Source organism: Crocodylus porosus, unplaced genomic scaffold, assembly GCF_001723895.1.
Source record: "Crocodylus porosus isolate Cpor-Errol unplaced genomic scaffold, CroPor_comp1, whole genome shotgun sequence".
Classification (NCBI taxonomy): domain Eukaryota; kingdom Metazoa; phylum Chordata; order Crocodylia; family Crocodylidae; genus Crocodylus; species Crocodylus porosus.
The window spans coordinates 15810292-15832314 of NW_017728931.1; the positions used below are offsets into that span (position 1 = coordinate 15810292).

The window sequence follows — 22023 nt, forward strand, 5'->3', positions numbered from 1 at the left end:
CTAGGTGATTTAGTTGGGGGTGCTCCTGCCAAGCAGGAGGCTGCACTGAGGTTCTTGCGAGGTCCCTTCCAGCCCTACTTTCTTATGGTTCCATGACCTATCTTAAACAACTTTAAACATGCAGGTTAGCATAGTCTGTTTTTTGTCTTGGGGTGACGTGGGGCATAAGGCCTTTTGGGAAGGGGTAGGGAGAGGATGAGGAGGAGCAGAATGGAGGAAGATAATGAATTTGTTACAATGAATGTAGGGTTCACCAAATTCACAGAGATCTTTAACCCTGTTGAAATTCTTTGTCAGAAACCAATGTTTTGCTTTAAATTAAGATTTTGAACAGATTAAGGACAGCCCTAAACTTGAAATCTGCATAATGTGTTTAATTATACTTGTTTAATATGGAGAGCTCAGTGGGCGTGAATCGGCTTTGGATGCAGCGCTTGTAACAGAAAGACTAAATAGTTGCTATATTTTGAAATACTTTAAAAAATCAATTATTTTTTGCTTCAGAAAGTGATGGGATATTAAAGATCTTAATTGCTTCCTACCTTCCTAACCTGTCTCCCAGTTACGGTAACAGTTTCCTCAAGACAAGCATAAATGCAGGGAGTGGTCTTATAAAAGCTTATTTCTAAGATCACATATAAAAATGTAGATTGACCCAAAGTGCACACGGCTTTCTAGTTTCAGCATCATAAAACGTTATATTATCATATGTATACATTGTGTTTCTTCTGATAATTCATAAAAACACTATCTTTTTAATAAAATGCAGATGCTACTGCCATCATCCAACTACGTGCAGTTTGACTCCAGTAAATGCTGGATTTTCTTTGGTGAAAGTGCCTGTAGCTGGCACTTGCATAAGTATATTTTGCATGTTGTTAGGTGCATGTCATTATTTCATTGCTCTCAGTTGGAGTGCTTAATAGCAGTTATTTGCATGTTCTCATTACTGGAGTATGTGATCAGCCATAGAGGAGGGCTGTTGTAGTTTTGATAATGGTTTTTTGTTTGTATTTACTTTTTAAAAACCTGTTCTTACAAATATTTAATATTGTACACCTGAAGGTGGAATATTCTTCAGACCATTCAGTACTCTACTAGCTTTCATCAGTTACCTTGCTCAGTTTTCGTGGCTGATATGTGAAAGCTGGAGTGACTGTCCAGGACAGCCTAATGTGGTAGGCAAATGAGACATGCAGAAAGAAAAGCTCTGGATCAGAAAGCTAAATGTAGAGTGACAGGGATATATGTGAAAGAATGGATTGTACAATTTTTTGAGCTTTGCCTTTTCTTCCTCTTGTAGTACTATTTAAAATTTATATAGTGTCTTTCATCTCAAACTGCTGCAGATTGTATGCAAGAAGTCCCTCTAAAAATATTGTCCTTTGTGTTGCTGGGGAATAGGTCATGTAGCACAAGATACCCTGTCTTGCTTTCTCCTTCAAACACTGCTTAAATATCTTTCTCCTAGGAGGAAGTATCTTGAGTTACAATGTAGGGCACTTCAGTTTTCTTTTAAAAGATCTCAGTTGAATTGCACACACCCTAGGAGAGTGAAGTGCAAGTTACTAATTTATCTCCTTCAAACTGATGAAGGGTTGAGAGAGTCTTACTAGGATTTGAATACGTGGCTTCAGGTTATCTAGTTATTTTGGCTTTCCTTATTTACCAAGTTTGTAAAACGACCATAGCTCTAAATTGTATGTAACCTAACTTACATTAATGTGTCTCTTTTCATGTCCCCCAATTAAAGCTGCTCCGCTCTTGCTGTATGCAAACCGACGTGATCTAAGATTGGTGGATGCTGCAAACGGGAAAGAGAATGCTACGGTGGTCGTGGGTGGTTTGGAGGATGCAGCTGCAGTGGACTTTGTGTTTGTCCAGGGATTGATATACTGGAGTGATGTAAGTGAAGAAGCCATTAAACGAACAGACTTTAATAAAACTGGGAGTGTGCAGAATGTGGTCGTTTCTGGCCTTTTGTCACCGGATGGGCTGGCATGTGACTGGTTGGGGGAAAAACTCTACTGGACAGATTCTGAAACAAATCGGATTGAAGTTTCCAATTTAGATGGATCTTTGAGAAAGGTTTTATTCTGGCAAGAATTGGATCAGCCCAGAGCCATTGCCTTAGATCCTGCAAGAGGGTAAGTCTTTCTTTAATTGTTTTAAAACCTCTGGTACCTGTAAGTTCAGTGAACTATGTGCGTACTTAATATGTAACAGAAGATTGCCATTTTATCCTTAAATATAAGTAATTTGTATGCCAGACAGCATTTCTGCTTTTCTTACAATTACTCTTATATGAAAATAAGAATCTGAAATACTGTTTTGTTTTGTATTGTGTACTGTTTGATTTGTGTTGGATTTCAAGAGAGGTTTTTTGCTGACCATCAGATTTGCAAGCAAACCACACTGAAAGAAATATTTTACTACTTTGACTAGTAGTGTAGGACATGGTTCCCTTTCCCTTTGCTTATCTATAGTGTAAACTTAAGCTTATGTGTTGTGAATGAGGGTTTCCCCCCCCTTCATTCATTATTGGTTTTTACACTTAATTGTAATGGCTTTGTGAGGTGAGAGAAACCACCATTGTCACATGTTATTGTGTGTTGGGGACAAGTTTTAGCACTTTTGAATTGACAATTATTGCAAGTTTCTCCCTAATCCCTGTTGAGGAATTCCCATAAAATTGAGATGGTATTATAGAACTGGCTAAATCCAGGCACAGTACAAGCTTTATGCATCCTAACTTGGACTTCAGGTTCTATTTGTGGACTTCAAGCTTGACATGCAGTATTATCAATATTATCTGTTTGGTCTCTTCCTGGGAGTCTCCTGAATCTTGGCTATAAAACAAGTGATATTCAGTGGTAGTTTTGTGATATTAAATAAAGGTGTAGGATGGTCATTTGTGAAATCCTTCTGCCTGCATCTGTAACATTAAGACAAAATAAATATGCTGATTTATTTTATAAACTGAATTCTGCCAAGACATTTTTAAATCTTGTCTTTTTTTTTCTTGTTTGGAAAAGATGGGGGGGGAATGTGTTGTTTTTTTTTTTTTACAGCCTGTTTTTTAATACATATTTTAATCTAATTCATGCTTCTTTCCTTTTGCCTCTTCCCCCCCATACTCTGATCCTTGCACCTGCAGGAATCTACGACTGGATGCACGTGCTCATCTAGACACGGCATGTGGCACCACAAATGTAGATGTTCCCCGTGCTACTGTCTTGCAGTGCGAGGGGTTTTTTTTGACCCTGGTAAATCCCAGAGTCAAAAAAAAACCCAAACCCCATGCCAAAAAAAGTGGGGTGGTGCATGTGCTGCCTCAACACTGGAGCCTACCTGGCCGGAGCCACACTCTAGTTGCTGGCCAGGCTATCAGCTGCAGGAGTGCCATGGCTGCCCCCTCTTCCTGGTATGGTTGTTGGGACCAGCGCACGGTTGCTGGCCCCAGCCTTTCCTACTCCATTCAGTAACCTGTAATGCACCAGGATGTGCAGGGCACCAGCATTCCCCAGGGAGAAGTAGCAATGGCACAAAGTGTGCTGCTGCTACTTGTCACAGGGGAAGCAAAAGTCTATACTCGTCTGGACATGGCCTATATGGTAAATGTTTTATTGCCAAACTTCATAGCAATATTACAATCAAATATTCTTAAGGTCTTTAATTTTTCCCCCCTGAAATAGTTTGGGCAAGGTATAGTGAGAAAAATGAAACTTCCATTTTCCAGTCCTTTGTTTCTGAATGATTTTAGAAGTAGGTGAATACAATAGCATACAAAAAAAGGATAGCCTTCCTCCTTCCCTTCACCAGTAGCTTCAAATATTTTTAATTTTTAAACTCAGTAAAATAAATTTAATATACTAATTGTGTAATTTTATGCAATATGAACATAATACAATAAAATTATTAATGGAAAAAAATCTACCAGAGAGAAAAGACTTGCTAATCGCTTTTAGGATGAATAGGGTTTTTGTGTGTCACCCAAGAGTTGATTGCATTAAGACCATATTAGTGTGTTAAACTTACAAAAATAGTTTGATGTTCTCTGTATTAATTCAGGAAAGTAATTGCCTAAAAATGAAATTTTAAGAATCCATTTGTCTTGCCAGGTTGAAGGAGGGTTTCTGTTGCGACATAGGCCCTGCTTTTTTAATATGTCAATGAGGTTTCAAGTTTGGTTTGACAAGAAACGTTTTTGTCCATAACTAATGGAAACCAAACGCTGTCAAACCATTTGGTCTGTATCAGATGTGAGTATTTTAATAATGTGTACAACAACATTTTAGAGGCCTAGAACAAGATAACTGCAAAAATCCTTGTTCTTTTTACAAGGTTTACATTAGGTTAGAGATGTAGAAAGAAAAATCGATTTAAAGGTAAATCTAAACTGGTTATTTGTACTTTTTGCCTTATTAGTCTAGTCTATTAAAATAAAAATGAGTACTAGCAAGGCAAGTCTGGTGTAAGCAGACAAACAAACTCTTCTGTCTGCAACATTTCTAATCTCTAATGGAATTGTCTAGCAAATATTAAATCTGTTTGCTGGGCATAAAGTATGACCGAAATTGGAACTTACATTCTAATTTAGACTTAGAATGAGAACCTTTTCAACAATCGAGCTTTAAATGGCATATGTACTCAGACAGAAGATAACCCTGATTATAAGATGATCCCCAATAATCAGATTCTGTATATGGAAAATGTATAAATTTGTTAGAATTTTCCAGGTATAGAACCTAATTATTGGTGGGAAAATAAATCTGGGGACTCAGGTACCCCTTTGCTCTGTGTTTTTCCCACAATCTGTTCTCCTGGCAGCCTGTTCCCCCTCTCTTTATTGTCAGAGCCTGCTTTCTCTAAGCACATAAAAGTGGAGGAGTAAATTTGAAAACAATTACCTTGAAACTAAACACGACTATAGCAATTTGCAGTACCCATGTACTGAGCTCATCCAAAACTTATGCATGCTTCCTGTTTTATTTTTTGAAACTGCTGCAAGGTTTAACACGGGTACTCCGTAAACACACTTTTGAGCAAAACTTTAGCACCTACTTTGAATATAGTACAAACTGTGGATAATATTATGTGGAGAAGCTTGAAAGAGTCCAGAGGAGAGCCACGTGCATGATCAGAGGGCAAGAGAATGGGCCTGATGAAGAAAGCCTGTGAGCTATGGGACTCTTCAGCCTGGAGAAGTGCAGGCTCAGGGGTGACTTGGTGGCAGCCTCTAAGTACATAAGGGGTGTGCATCAGGATCTGGGGGAATGCCTGTTGACCAGAGCACCCCAAGGGATGACAAGGTCCAATGGTCACCATTTTAGGCTGGAGATACCTGGAATATACTTCCCCCAGAGGTGGTGCAAGCACCTACTTTGGACATTTTTGAGAAACATTTGGATACTTATCTTGCTGGGATCCTTTGACCCTAGCTGACTTCCTGCCCCTTGGGCAGGTGGCTGGACCTGATGATCTTATAAGGTCCCTTCCAGCCCTAGTATCTATGAAATCTATATTAGACTAAAGCCAGAGGATCATGAATTACTACATAGTTTATTTGGCTGGAACTCAGTAGTTGGCAGCCATGGTGACCCCAGAGCTCGGCATGTTTGTCTATTCCACATATCCCCAACAAGGCATCCACCTGCTAATTTGCCCACACTCATGATGAACCGGGTGTTCTGGTCTTGAGTCTTGAGATGCTCCAAAAACTTGTGTGCAAATGAGATGCAGAGCTGCCTAGTCCAGCTTTACCACATGGAGGGTGGCATCATACTAACCTTATGTACCAGGCTGATGGAGAGGGTGGCTGAGGGATTCTGGGTAAACTGTTTGGGGCCTGATTTTGTGATGTTTGCCAGGCTTTTAAGGCTGGTGAAAAACCAGAAATAATTGGGAATGGGAAAGAGGCTCAACTATGGGAGTGAAGAGGAGGTTTAAAATGTATGCAGTTTTGGCTCACCATGACTTGAAAAAGTTGGCGCTGAGGGGGACTGGGCTTAATGGGCACTACCATATGTTTTATTCAGATGGGCTGCACAAACCCTTGTGGTAGGTTCCAATCAGTATTCAGGCCTGTGTCTTATAGTCATGCTTGGTGTTGACTGCATTTAATCAACTACTTAGTTGGTTTCCATAGCTGAATTTGGCAGCCGCTTAATGGCAGACAGTGTATTTAGTGAGATTTCCTTCTATGTAGCTATAAGACAAGGGGCTTTTTTCCCCTCAGTGCTGCTTATTAATTTTAGTGTGTGTGTGTGTGTGTGTGTGTGTGTGTGTGTGTGTGTGTGTGTGTAAAACAAATAAAATAAAATAAAATAACATAGCAGACCACATTGAGGCTTTATATTACCTACCCACTGGCAGTTGGATTGAGCAACAAAGCATTCTGAGACTAGAGGCTTATTCGCAAAATTCAGAATTTAGAAAATGTTGGAATTTGCTTTTTATCTACTTCTACACACTAGCTGTTTCTAGGTCTAGGTGGAATCTCTCTTTTTTTCCTACTTAAAAAAAAAAAAAAAAAAAGTGGCTTAGCAACAACATGGGGTTTAATGAAATAAATTAGTTTGTGGATAGTGACCATCTTAAAGGCATTAACTTAACAAAGATGATGAATTTATAGTATTGTGCTTAATCAGATTCTTATTTAGTTCAGCTGATTCTTATTTTTTAAGTTTGTTTGAAACTTTCTATTGCAGGCCTAAAGACCCCAGATAAAAATGTTGCTTTTGTTACTGTTTGGGAACTGGAAGTCCAGTTGGCCAGTCTGGCTTCCTAATCGAGCTAAGCTAAGTAGGGAGACTTTATTTTCATAATGAAGTCTGCAGAGAGAGATGTTAAATACATAAATATATAATGACATTGCAGAGTGTATTTCAGTAAAACATTATTCATTTTTTGGCTATTTTTCAAGAAAATACATTTCTTTATGGGGTTTTGATTTTTTGTTTATATTGTTTTTAAATCCAGTTCTCAAAGCACAAAGATGTTCCCTTTCTTCCCCATCTCTGAGATTGGAGCTCAGAACTATGCTGACCATTCTGGGGGAAAAGCTAACATTTCCTTGGGGAATATCATAGCATTGCCAGAGAGTTGTGGAAAATCAACGGGATAACCCCTACCAACAATGTTAAAAACAAACTTACTCATTTTATGTGTGTGCCCCAATATTTGGTGGTTTATGTCCAGGGATTAATCTGACCTTTTTCTCCATCCTCTACCCCGCTTTCCCTGCCTTGCTTAACCAACATAACTTAAAATATAGAATGGTCTTGCTAAACAACTGTGTTAGCTATGTTCTCATGTTTAAGTTTTTTGTATTCACATGCTGTAATTTATTTGACATGGTTATTTTTCATCCTTCTGGCAGTGAAATGAACCAACTGTGTGTGTGGCTCAGAAGGAGGGGAAAGGATATAGGATACTTGCCTCATCTTGTTTGAAAGAAGTGGGAGTTTTCAGTATGTTTCAGGAAGACTTGCCTTTGACTAGGTCTCAGTCACTCTGAAACTGTTTGGTCTGACTTTTATTAAAACTTAAACTGTTTTTAATCAGTTACAGCTGCCCCACAGGATAATCGGTACAAACTGTTTTGGTGTAGACAAGATTTTTTTTAACCTGTGGAGGGCAAAGGTGAACACCAATAAGCGTGGAGCAATCGGTTCCCAGAAATCAGTAGATCTCACTGGCCTAGAGATCAAGGACCACAAAACCCCCCCCAGAAAAAACAATCACTTTCTGCTTTAAGACCTGACAGAAACAGCAGAATGTATGCCCACTAGGAAGTATAGTATCTGTTTAAATATTTATGACTTGTCTTGTTGAGTAAATCCTTTATGTTAAGACTAGTAGGTATTCCAACAACTGTTTAGACTCTGTTTACTGTTATCTTACTAATATGTCTTTGGCCCTTGTCTACCCAGAGGACTAAATCAAGTAATCATGGTCATAAAACTCTTCCCTTTCCCTAGCCTCCCCCTTCCCTCCAAAAGTTGATCACATTGTCTCAAGATTAAAGTGCTACCCAAAGAAAATGACTTTTCTCATTTCTGGTTAAATGAAATTTTAAGTCTCTTTTGGAACCTCTGACTTCTTTCTCTTTGATTTCAGGGGTGTTTCGATTCAAACTGTTCTAGAATTACTATGACCACTAGCAAATAAACTCTTCAAAGTGGAACTATAAAATCAGTTCATGGTGTTGTAAAACAGTTTTCAATTCATGGATGGAAGTAGAGTCCAAAGCTAAACCGTATATTATGGGCATTACACATACATTTCTGTCCCACAATGCACTGGAGATCTGGTGGGTTGGAACCTACTGTGCACTCCGGCTGATGCACACTGCTGTGCTGTGCTGCGCTGCGCTGCGTGCGGTTGTATAAGCGGAGAAGTGTATGTCAGCATGCAGAAAGTGGCAGTGGTGTGCTTTTGAACTAAACCCATCTTCGAACTAAAACATACCACAGGTGTGGTTCAAAAGTGCGCCACCACCATTTTCTCAGAATTGATGTGCATTTCGCCACTTATACAACTGCATGTGCTGCAGCATTGTGTACAAATGCCCTACACTTTCATGATAGCTTCATTTGATTTCTGTATATAATGGTTTGTGTGAGCTTCCCCTAACAAGTTTAGACCTTCTCTAGAGATGGAGTTTTTTTCTCTCTTGCACTCTTTTTCATTTGATACTCCTCTAGTTACATATGCTTTTTTAGTTCCCTAAATAATTTTTGCTCCTCTGAAAGAAGAAAGCAAGCATGCTTTACATGCCTAGATGCAAATGAACGTATCTGATGATAATGTTGTCTCTACATCTGGTGCATATCATATGCTACCAAAGCTAATCTAGACTTTTTTATTAGCCTCTTTGAGACCTGTCACTTTGTTGCTAATTCACTGCCTTGCCCCTCTGGGGCAAAGGTAGGTAGGAATTGACAGCTGGAAGAGGGAGCCTGTAGGTTCAGATTGCTTTTTCAGCTAGAGTAATGGGGTGAGAGCTCAGGGGTTGCACAAAAGCCCTTGGCCTGCAGGTTGCCAGTTGTACAGCCCTGACTTCAAGAAATCAAATGTTGAAACTCTTGGAAAGCTGGATAGAAAGGTATTACATCAACTTACATAAATGTAATGTGTGCTGGAAACTGTTTGTTTAAACATTTAACACAAGATTTTTACTGATATCTTACATTTTATATATCCCTTTCTTCCCTGGTGAAATGACTCCAGTAAATATGGTAGAGCAATCTGAATCAATTAGCTGTTTGTTCTAGTTAGTGAGAAGTAAGAATTTCTTAGTGTGATATCTTTTATTGGATCAACAATGTATTTGGAAGAAAGTTAGACAAGCTTTCCGATACAGGGCATTCTTCCTTAGGTATCGGATTACAGGAAGCCAGGCACAGCATAGTGAAGCACAGCACAGGGGGAGGGGTTGAGAGAGATTCTCAGGGGTAGCAGACACAATTAGCAAAAGAAAAGAGGCCGATTACTGGGAGATTGACCTTCCTCCCTTCTGATAGACCCCAATCTCACCTTCTTTGTATAGAAGGAATTCAGGAATTAGACTAATTAGAATTTGCCATAAGCCTGATATCAACATTTAGTCCTTGGTTCTTAGGGCGTTTATAGATGTGCTCTGGGACAGGACATTTTATTAATTAATTAAAGTGCCTGGGGCATCACATATATCGGTGTCCTTGTGCTGAAAAATGGTGATGAGGCAGTTTGAACTAAAGCTTATCGAACAAGCTTTAGTTTTATGTGCCCCGCCGCCATTTTTCAATGTGGGAATTCTGATACATGTGACACTCCGGTCTGCTGCAGTGCGGTAATTACCACGTTCTAGCAGACTTGTGTAATCGAGTAATTATAGCGTGTTGGAGCAGCCTACCTGCATGTATATAGGAGCCCTTAGTGTCTGGCCAACTTATGAATTTTTGTTCCCAACTTCACCTTTTAAAAGTCTTGGATATATTTCCCTTGAACATAAAAATAGCAAGGTCTGAGACGGGAACATGTTTCTCATAGAATAACCGTTCAGAGGTGTATGTGTGTGTCTAAGTCCTTTATATTTTTTCTGTGAGTTCATTCCAGTGCACAGTTGCTGTTCAGTTTCTCCCATGTAGTTGTCATGAAGGCACTTTATACATTGGATCAGGTATATCATATTTTGGAAATGGCATGTGTAGGAACCATGGATTCTTTGAGGGGAGAGGGGTAGTCTTCTCCATTGACAGGGTAAGTGTTTCTTGCCAAAGCAAGGCTGTGTAACACTTGATGTTTGAGCAGTGCAGTTTGCTTTTTATGAGCTGGGCAAAGTTGAGGGGCTGGGAATTTCTTGAGGTCTGATCTTTAAGTATAGGGCTGGCTATAGTTTGGCAATTCTTCTGTTTTTTTCTGGTGTGGTTGCAGGGGGGCTTCTTTTTGTAGTCTGTTACTGTACTGTACTGTACAAGATTTTGTACAGTACAAGGGTATCACAGCAGATTTTAGGCTGATCAGGTGGGCATCATGAATTGTATCTGAGCATATGCAGTGGCATCTGAGGGCTGGGCTGTAGATAACAGCTTTTTTGGTGTGCTTGGGATGATTGATCATTTTAATCCCTCCCATGGTCCCCATCACTGCCCTTCCTTCTGCTTCCTGTTGTTCCTGTGTCTGTGATGCAAGATATTTATTTAGGATTGAAGTGCTCTCTTTACCATGATAGTCTAGGAAATACGTAATAGGCAAGGATATTTTAATATGTTCTATTGGACCAACTGTATAGTTGAGAGAGCTGTTGGACAAGCTTTTGGGTATCAATCAGATATTTAGGTAGCAGCTTAATGTGCAGTTTTCTCACTCTTATTTTATTTAATAAACTTGGATTTTATCCATCACTTTCAGTAATCAGTTGAATTTAATCAGTTGAAGCTGAACTAATTTAATATCTGGGTTCATAATAATTGGAAAGGTACTATTGCTATCCAATTTTGCATTAGTAACTGGAACGAAATATATCCCATAATGTGTTGCTTTGAGCCTAAATTAGGATGTTTGGAATGCGTATCCAGAATGTTTTATGTGTGAAACTTTAGGATGGTGTTAAACTTTAGGCTGGACCTGATGATCCTATGAAATAATGTGAATGAGGAAGGTAGAGTATTTATATACAGTTGTTGCAAACATTGGTTGAATTTTGCAGATTTTTTGGTTCTCAAGTGTAAAGAAAGCTGTGAGGTATATATGGCTTTCAATAATAATATGCTGATTATCTTAATAATATGCTGAGTATTTTGTTAAAAGATATCAAAGATGTTAGATCCTAAATTCAGTAGACTATCTCCTTTGCAGACTGGATGCATCTTTTTCATAAGGCTCTGAATTTGACTTTTTTGTTTCTTCTCAGCTGCTGGCTGAGTCTCTGCTTTCGGGCAGCTACACTCTAAATTCATAAAAACGAATTCCGTTAAGTAGGCCTTGAACATTCATCCTCAAAAAAAAAAAAAAAAGGCATCCAAATTCTGAAGTAAAATGGAGCATAGATTATTTGTTCATACAGTTAGAAAAAGATACACAAGCTTCTTTGGCAGACCCTAATACATTGTTTTTAAATTTGTGGAATGCAATTAATATTAGATTTCTTGAGAGAGGTTATTTTCCTTTATGCCCTGTTTTAATATGTGCATGGTCTTGTCTCAGAAATGTGCAGCATATCAACTCTGCTTGTTTTCTTTGGTGGATTGTTTTGGTTTTAGTTTTTTAACTAATGTCTGGACCAATAAAGCATGTGGGTTGTGGCATATAGATGATAGGTAGTGGTCTATTTAAGTTGCAGCAAAACAAAACAATTTTCACACTTTGGTTGCAGCATGAAGAGTTAATTTCGCAGGCATTTCCTGGTGCTCCCACCCCTTGCCAGTGATTGTTGGAGATGCATATACTGTATAATTTAATAGCAAATTCCATGAAAAGTAGATTATATCATATGACTATAAATCTATTACCTTTAATTTTAGATTTAAAATGATGTTTAGATACAATATGAATTGTAATTAGAGGTGCACCAATATATTGGTGCTCTATCCAACAAAAAAGGACAATTAACATTTATAGGCTTTTGTTTTTGTTTGTTTGTTTTTGGCTGGTATAGCTGATTAATGTACTGATAAATATAATATGCCTTCCAGCCAGGGTCTCCAGATGCTGTGTGCATGCATGCAGATGCGCACAGGCATGTAGCCAGGTAGAGTGGAGAGCAGTGTCCTGCAGGTAACTGTGGAGGGGAAGGGGCATGGGGGAGGGAAGGAGTGTTGCAGGGGGCAGATTGAGGCTCCCCATGGTGAGGGAGAGAGTGGAGCTGGGGCAGGGTGGAATCGCAGGGCCAGAGTGGGGAGTGGGATAGAGCTGTGGGCAGCTCGTCCAGGAGATCAGTGTTCCGGTGTTTAAAAATGGCAGCAGGGGCTCTTGAACTAAAGCTCATCCAGTGAGCTTTATTTCAACAGCTGCTGCTACCATTTTTAAGCACTGGAATGCTTTTAACTGGAGCAGAGCCAAGCAGGGTGAGGGTGAAGGCGGGCTGCCCACTGTGGGCTCAGGGCTCTTTGCTTTGCTGCCTTTGCTCTGGGAGCTGTGTGCAGGCCATGCCATGCCCCCTGCCTGTCCAGCGGTAGTGGCGGGAGCGAGCTATGCCTCCATGTGCTGGATGGGCAGGGAGTGCAACACAGTCAGCTCATGGCTCTTGGATCAAAGAAAGCAGGTCAAAGAGCTCTGAGCCCACAGCGAGTAGTCTACCTCTGCCCTTGCTCCGCTGACTTTGCTCTGGTTCAAAGTGTCCTGGCATTTAAAAATGGTGAAGGCGGCACTTGAACTAAAGCTTATTCAGTGAGCTTTAGGTCAGGCACCCCTCCAGCCCCAAGTCCCTATTCACCTTCCTGCCCCTGCCCCACTCCCTCCCTTACTGTGGGGACCTTGATATGCTACCCCTTTCTGCCCACACAATGTCCCTTCCCTTCCACAGACTTATCTGTAGGGAGCTGCTCTTAACACTGCCCAGCTGCATTCCTGCAAATTGGTTATCAGATTGGTATTGGCTGATATGCCTCGTGAATAATTGGATATCAGTATTCATAGATTTCATAGACATTAGGGCTGGAAGGGACCTCGGAAGATCGAGTCCAGCCCCCCGCCCAAAGGGCAGGAAATCAGCTGGGGCATAGGATCTCAGCAAGATAAGCATCCAATTTTCTCTTGAAGCTGTTTAACGTAGGTGCTTGAACCACCTCCGATGGCAGGCTGTTCCAGACTTTGGGGGTCGGATAGTAAAGAAATTCTTCCTTATGTCCAGCCTGAAACAGTCTTGTAGTAGTTTATGACTGTTCGACCTCATCATCCCTTGGGGAACTCTTGTGAACAAATGTTCCCTCAGATCCTGGTGGTCACCCCTGATAAACTTATAGGTGGCCATCAGATCACCCCTGAGCCTGTGCTTTTCCAGGCTAAAGAGCCCCATGGCTCTCAGCCTGTCATCGTAAGGTCTGTTTTCCTAACCTCTGATCATGCGTGTGGTTCTTCTCTGGACTCTTTCAAGCTTCTCCCCATGCTTTTTAAATTGTGGAGCCCAAAACTGGACGTAGTACTCCAGCTGCGGCCTCACCAAGGCCAAGTACAAGGGGAGAGTGACGTCCTGGGATTTGCTTGATAAGCATCTATGGATGCAAGCCAGCATTTTGGTCGCTTTACTAGCTGCAGCATCGCATTGCAGGCTCAAGTTCATCTTGTGGTCAAGGATGACCCCCAAGTCTCTTCTTCCATCGTACTAGCCAGCGTAGCACTGCCAAGCCTGTAAGGATGCTGAATCTTTTTCCTCCCAAGGTAGAGAATCTTGCATTTTTCAGTGTTAAACACCATTGGGTTCTCGTCCTCCCATTTGCTGAGCCTGTCCAGGTCAGCCTGGATCACCCGCCTGTCTTCTAGTGTGCACGCTTTGCCCCAAAGTTGGGTTTCATCAGGGAACTTGGCCAGTCCACTTCTGACTCCCATGTCCACGTCATTAATGAAGATGTTGAACAAAATAGGTCCAAGGAGAGAGCCTTGGGGGACCCCACTGGTCACAGGACACCATGATGAGTGACTTCCATCTATTACTACCCTCTGGGTCTGACCACGGAGCCAGTTTCCCAGCCAGTGGATCGTAGAGGACCCAAGGCCACAATTGGCCAGTTTTACCAAGAGGTGATCATGGGATACCAGATCGAAGGGTTTTTTGAATTCGAGATGTATGACATCAATCTCTTTTCCCTTGTCCAGGTGATAGATCACCTGGTCGTAGAAGGAAATGAAATTGGTCAAACAAGACCTACCCGCAGCAAACCCGTGCTGGCTGTCCCTTAGGATGTTGGTGTCGGTCAGTCCATTAAGGATGGCCTCTTTAATAAACTTTTCTAAGATCTTCCCTGGGATAGAAGTCAGGCCGATGGGCCTATAGTTAGCCGGATCCACTTTCCTCCCTTTCTTGAAGATTGGCACCACGCTTGCCTTCTTCCAGTCTTCAGGCACTTCACCAGAGTGCCAGGAGTTTTCAAAGATCCATGCCAGAGGCTGAGCTATGATGCTCGCCAGCTCCTTGAGTACCCTGGGGTGTAGGTTGTCAGGGCCGGCAGACTTGAAGGTATCCAGCCTCTCAAGGTGTTCCTTCATGAGGTCAGCTTTGATGGAGGACAGGAGATCTCCCTCACCTTGACCTCCCTATCCCATAGAGGGCATGGGCGTCCCATGGGACTGATGAAAGACCAACACAAAGTACCCATTTAATAGGTATTGGCCAAGAAAATATCGGTGCACCCCTAATTGTAACTCATGAAATCACAGTATATTAGTATATGTAGCACTCTACAAACAAATTAGAAATACTAATTAATGCTAACCTTAATAGAAACATTTTCACTTCTTTTACTGGTGCCTTCGCTTAGTATATGTCACTGGCAGACGGTAACTCTGCCCTGGGATGCATGGCTACAGCGACTGTCATGTTGTCTTTGTATTGCGGTAAGCATTGGAACATTCTAAAACCAGTCTATTATATGAATAATAGGCGCGGGGGGGTAGGTTTGTTTTCACAGGAAATTGCAGCCAATGCAATATTTCTTGGCAATAGTGGACAGTACTTTCTGTGGTTTTCATGAAAACCACGAAACTGTGAATTATGTAGACCGCTAATGATAGGCTGTGGGTTGAGGGTGGCTTTATTAACTAATTCCTCTAAAGTCTTGTGTTCAATGTGATAAGGCTTATATATAAATTCAGTCCAGTAGTTGTCAATTGAATGTATTGGAGTCATGTTGTAGCCCTGATGACCTAAGAAATATGCAAGAAAAATCTGTAGTCATGATGGTTCAGGAAATGTGTAAGAGATTTCTCTTGTATGTTTCTTAGACCGTCATAGTTACAGCATCATTCCAGTACTGCCACAGTGCGGAAGGTATTGAAGTTTGTCCCTTGCAATGGAAAATCCACAAAATAAAGAAGAAAGAAGCCAGGCTGCACAGTGTCATATTCTTGCTAAGCTGGTGCAAGAAACCTGGTATTGCTCGGGAATAGTACATAAGGCAGTCCTCGGACTTATGACACAGTGAAAACCGTGTCTTGAGTTGAAACGTTGCAACTCGAAACTGATTTTCTCACAGGAAACAATGTTATAAATGGGGGATTGGTTCTTGAACCAAAGATCAATACCCTGTTTTCACCAAAAATAACCCAGAATTTTGTACAGTACTCAGTCAATTATATAAAATAAATGATAGTAGCTATATTACTTGTTTATATGTATTTATTTACATATTTATATAGTAAATAGCAAACATTTATTTGGAAGGACTTCTTTGAGGTGACTTTGCTGGACTTTTTGAAGGGCTCTTGGTTGTACTTCTTGAAGGGTTCTTGGCTTGAGTCTTCCAGGAGTCCTGGCTGCAGGTTTTGCTGGAGTCTTGTCTGCTTTCTTAAAGTGTCCGACGAGCTTCTTAAAGGCAAATGGCTCGTAGAAGAGCAGCACCCTGCTGTTCCAGCCACATGTCCAGAAGGGCATGGTGGGGGTGCCGTGTACCCCCAGATCTGTCCTGACTGGAGTCTGCCCCACCCCTATCAGATTTGGGGTCACAAGTACCCCCTTGCCCCATGACAAGTGATAGGAGCTGCCAGATGAGCCATGCCTTCTCCCTTAGCCGCCCAGCTCTGTCTGCTTCTGCCTAGTGGTGGCAGTCAGGGGAGCAGCTGGATGATGCTTGGGAGATGCCATGGCTGCCTGGCTTTGCCTGCCTTGCCCTGGCAGGGGCAGCAGGGGGAAAAGCTGGATGAAGCTGTGGCTTCTCCCATGGCTGCCCGGCTCTGCCTGTTTCTCCCTGGGCGGAGGCAGCTGGGGGATCAGCTGGATGAGCCTAGGGAGAAGTTGTGGCCATCTGGCTGCTCCCCTGGTTGTCGCCACCAGGGCAAGACTGGTGGAGCTGGGCAGCCATGGCTTCTCCCAATGTTTGTCTGGCTCAGTCTGCCTCACCCTGGTGGGAGCAGCCAGAGAGACACGGCTTCTCCCACAGCTGCCTGATATTAATTTTTTTTTTTTAAGGCATTTTGTGGGAAACAATAGTTTGAAAATAATTTATAAGTCAGAGATGTCTTTTAAGTTGGATTATTAGCTGAGAATTGAAGATCTGTTTATTGGATTTCAGTAGAAAGATGGTGTTATGTTTTTGATCAGTAAAATATGAGACTGAGTGTCAGGTACTATAGACCAGACATTTTATGAAAGTCTCTAGTGGAAATGTTTCTCCCCTTGTAGCTCATCTGCTACTCAAAAGTGGTGTTAGGGTTTGTTTGTTTTTTGGAAGTCTCAGCTCTTGAGAGTAGGAGATACTCAGCCAGGTCTACTCTTTTGCTGGTATAGTTATGTGGGTAAAGCTTCCTGTTTTTTAGCGCATAACATCTTAGAACCTTGCCATCCTCTCTTGTCTCCCAACTTTTACTCTTCCAAAAAGCAGAGGGACAGCTTTGCTTGTGTAGGCTGTGTCTATACCAGTGACTTACGTCACCCAACACAGGGAACATTTATACACACACATTTTCGTGCTGCGTCTTGCCAGAGATCCAGCATGTCAGTTGTAGAAGTGGTGAAATGCACATCAACATGCAGAAATGGTTGTTGGTGTACTTTTGAACTAAAACACCTTTGCATTGTAGTTGAAAACCTCTCTGCTGCCATTTTCTTAGTGCTGATGCACATTTTGCCATTTATACAAATGCATGTGCTGCAATGCCAGACACTTTTAAAAGCATTTGGCGCTGCAGCGCAAACGTGTACAAATGCCCAGGAGGTTCATTCCCTGTCTTCCTGCATGGTAATACCTTTTAATTTATAGTCAACCTGGGGAAAATCAGAATTTCTGGTGGACCGCTGAAATGTTCATTGTTCCAGTTTGTAAACAGTCCAGCTACTTTAACTAGGGAGAAAATACCTTCTCAGATAGACAGTATTGTTAAGACCTTATATATCATTTGTGTCTGTCCCCTAGAAATGTCACAAAATCACCATCATAATTCCATTTGTCAAAGTAGGTTGAGGTCTACAGAAGTTCATTTCTCCCTGAATTGGTTAGTTTTCAGGGTGCTACCCTGCCCTGCCTTCTGCCCATGAAAAGTAATTTGTTTTCATTTAAAATAAATTCTTAATGCTTGTTAAGATAGAGAAGAAACATAATTAGATAATTCCTGAACTCTGGATATTGGGGAAAAGCTTCTTCCCTGTTAAAACAGTAAGGAGGCAGAAAAGGCCTAGGAAAGTTGTGGAATCTCCATCATTGGATGTAGGCTGGACAAGAACTAGTCGAGGATGATTTAGGAGTAGTTGTGTCTGTGCTCTACTATGGGTATATCCCATGCTTTTGGGCTTTGCTGTTTTCTACATGGGGCTAGGAATGAACTTTTTCCCCCTGCCTGTTGGTGCTCATGTTGGGAGAGGAGTGAGGGTTTGGGTGTTCTTAGAAACATTGGGTGTTGGCTACAACCAAGGCTTGGGATTTTGACTGGGGTGTGCCAGTGCTTCTGCAGAGACTTAAACCCAGAGATATCCAACTAGAAGGTCTTTCCTAAGAGATTTCTCACCCAACTGGAGAAGATCAAAGTGCACATTTCTAACCCTGTATACAGAAAAAATACCTAGAACAAGATCATTTGTTTTTATGTACAGCATTGGCCCCTTCTCCAGCCATCCTGGACAGGACAACAGTGTCCAATAGGAGTGGGAAAGGCTGAGCAGCCTCTGGGGCCAAGCAGGGAGCTGTTTCTCAATCCTAGGCTGTCCCTCATCCTAGTTTGCATTCTCTCTTTGGGTTATGTGGAATTTTTTTTGGTCAATTTTAAATGTCCTGGGATGGTTTGGGTTCTGGAGGTAAAACCCGTGTAGTGTCTCTTCAGCTGGCTGGCTTTCTGCTTAAACAAGAGGGTGGGAAGATGCTGTTTTCAAAACTATTGACTGTTTTAGTCCATCCCTCATGCCAAAGGTAGTGACAACATGCATAAATCATTTAAAACACACAAGTTTGGGTTTTTATTCATGGGTGCCCATCTTCAGTTACTTAAACCTGGACTTAAATATCTCAGTGAAAGGAAGAAAAATGTGGCCTTGAATGGGAGTGGAACATGTTTCAGATATATGAAAACAAAGAGGGATTTGTATACTCATAACTGCTGACAGTCAGGTAATACTTTTCTTTTTTTCCTTATGTTCAACTTTAGGCAAACATATTTGAAAACCTGACCTCAGCAGCTTTAATATATATAAATGGTAGTGAGGCTGAGGAGAAGCTGTGTATTTTTAACATGGCATTCAATTTTCCATCCCCATTTTTAGAAATGCACCTGAAGAGTATTTTACTAGTACTTAAACTGACAACATTCTGGGCAGCAGTTGGGCAAACTATTGACTGAAGTTTATGAAAATGTTCCCCTTTTCCATGGTTCAGGATAATTTTCTCCTTTCCCTTAAATGTTTTTGAAATAATATGGAGGGGCTGGGTCTGATTTTTATATAACTCATCAGCAGATGGATAATAATTTATGGCTTTGTGTGGGTTTTGAGGTCACTAGTTCCACAGACTCTCAGATGAGGCGCTCCTTAGCATCTTCCTCTTCTAATGTGACCTTGTCCTGTTCTCTGGCTGTTTCATGGCAGGTTTTAGTGATAATGACAAGTGGCTATGCTGACAAACTGTAATGTAGATCTGACTTCAGTTGGCGAGAGTAGGAGAGTACACTGGTCCATGGTGTTTCACACCAAAAAGATCATTCCTGGGGGGTTTTTTGGTTTTTTCGAAGGGGGTGTGTAGGGGAGAGAAAAAAAAAGAATTGTAATCTAAAATCTATCCAAACTAAGCTTAACCAACCCTTTGGACTTGTACTGTAGAAATGAGAACAGAAAAGGATAGATCACTTCCTGTTTTTTTTTCTTTAGGGGAGGATGTTTTTCATTTTTTAAAAGGAAAAAAGTAATTGAAAATGATTAGCCTGCAGATAATTTGGGAAGTAGAATCCTGAAAATAAATAATTTTAATAAGTGAACTTATTTGGAAAATATCATTTATAACACTCATGACAATGCTTTATATGAAAGTCTGGCACAAGTAAAAACAAATATTTGTATCTTTTAAAAACAATCCTTAACACAGTGTGGAAGTTCAGTACAAGTGGAAAAATCACCTAAAAGAATCTTTCAAAGTAACATTATAAATTGAAATAAATCCATCTCGTACAGAACAGGTTTCAATGCATGTCTGCATATAGCACGTTCAAAGAAAAATGGATGAAAAAGTACATTTGAATGGGCCCAGCCATCCATGGCAATACCAATAGCATGGAGGAGCAGATAAACATATTCAAGACATTTATTTAAGATTGTTCAATAATATACAATCTAACCAAGCCTTTGATAGTGATCCCAGGGCAAAAGGGGAAGCACCAAACTACAAGTGCGTACTGTAACAATAATGACTAGTGTGGAACTACTACATCAGAATTCAAGAGTTTGAAAAATGGACTCCAGTGAAGGATGATTGGCAGAGATTTACTTCTGATTTATGCACTTGATACTGCAAGAAGAGTGGTGGTACTATATATTTTGTCTTGACTTTGGTAAGACCTCTGTGGTGAAAATCCCAGTCTGTCAAACTCGTCAGGGCTAGGGTGTGTCTTACATGCTTTCTGTAACTGATCTAGTACAGTTTTAGGTGTTCCAAAATAACAACACTGATGTGTTCCTTTGGCGAGTTACTTTAGGCAAATCAGTGGTGTTATTTCAGGGCAAGGCAGTACCCTGGGGCTTAAATTATGTGGATCTTGGCTAGCCATATCATTAGAAAAGGGAGAGAGAGAGTGAGTGTGTACATTTTATACTTAAAAGCATGCAAAGAAGTATGATCTACATATTACCTTAAATCAAAGGTAGTATGATCTACATATTACCTTAAAAGCTTGTGGAAACATTTATTGAATAACAACTCTAGAGACGCTAGTGATCCATTTTTTGAACCTTAAATCTTTTAATTAAAATCTATTTTTCTACCTCTTGCATTCTTTGATTTCCCACTCTTCCCTTCTTTCTTCATCTCTCCCTGTAGTCGGTTGTTTAACAGCTATTTTATAATTTAAATCTTCAGTGGACTCTTGACAACTAGTTTTGTGTCTTAATTCCATGCTTCAGCATAAAGTACCTCTTGTGCAGCAAGGAAGAGAGGTTGCTTTTTTGTCATTGCAAGCATGCACTAGTAAACGTATAAGATGGTATGGCTAAAAACACTGTTAAGTTGTAGCTAGCTTCCAAATGAAGCTGTGAAGGTGTGAAATTACTTTTCACATTTAAATTAAAGGATAAACATTATCTCAGCTCTGGCCTATTGTTTAAATGGCAATAAAAGGAACACTGCTTGCAGTGCATTGACATGGCATGGTTTTCTGCTGTATTTTTATTGTGTTAGTGCTTTGAGGCAGTTCAAATTATTGTAATGGGAGTTCTTCTGCCTCTAAAAAGTTAGTTGTGAAATAGAGCTGTAGCTTAATTTCTATGTCTTTTACCTACCTCTGTGCAGTGTCTTTGGATGTGGCTGGAATGGTCGAGGGTATGCAGCTTTATCATAATTCTGAACCCTGTTGCAATTTTGGCAGTGTTTGGCTTTATCTTTTAGACTCCTCCACAAATTTTGTACTCTACTTGCATACATAATTAACTGCATAACCCAATGCCAGTTTGTTGCCTGTTATTTAGAGTAACCAACATGATTAGTGTTGGGGAAGCAGCCGTCAGAGGTCTGTTGCAATTTTCAAGGCTTCTGGTAGGAAACTAGTCTGTTTCAGCATCGTATATTTCAGAAGTATTGTCTACATTAAATTTGGGTAAGTACCTTTTTGTCTTAAGGCATAGGTCTTAAACAGAGTATGCTGTATTTTTCACAACAATAGATTTAAACATAAACTGATTTCTTGACGGTTGTTATGCAAGGTGTGATGCACTGGAGCCAGTTAAACAGCTCTTGTAATACACAAACTACAGTCAACATCATCCTGTCTGACCCCACTCATTTTGGGGGATGGAGAAATCAGGGACAATGCATAGTGTGTTTCTGCATGGGTCCTGGCTAGTCATTCCTCCTGCAGTTTGAATGAGTGGAGTTGGAGGAGTCAGGTGTTCTAGTTCTGTGTATTGCTGAAATTCTCACCCAGATCCTTCTGCAGTTTTTTAATTAAGTAGCTCGTTCCCAGGGTTAGAGCATCTCGCAAAGTTCCATAGTTGTGTAAAGTAGATGTTTTTTAATTGATTGATACTTTTTTTAAAAATCAGATGTGATTGAGCAATTTGTCACGTTATTGCAATTTTATAGATTTCATAGACATTAGGGCTGGAAGGGACCTCAGGAGATCGAGTCCAGCCCCCTGCCCAAAGGGCAGGAAGTCAGCTGGGGTCATAGGATCCCAGCAAGATAAGCATCCAATTTACTC

At 40.8% G+C, this 22023-nt stretch overlaps 1 protein-coding gene across 1 annotated transcript in view; it reads left to right on the forward strand.

Moving 5' to 3' along the window:
- The first annotated feature begins 210 nt into the window (after positions 1-210).
- Positions 211-22023, forward strand: part of LRP6 (LDL receptor related protein 6) — a 167922-nt gene continuing 146109 nt past the window's right edge. The window contains exons 1-2 of the mRNA XM_019543869.1: positions 211-292; positions 1754-2147. Of these exons, the coding sequence (XP_019399414.1) occupies positions 211-292; positions 1754-2147 (476 nt within the window). The remainder of the gene's footprint in view (positions 293-1753; positions 2148-22023) is intronic.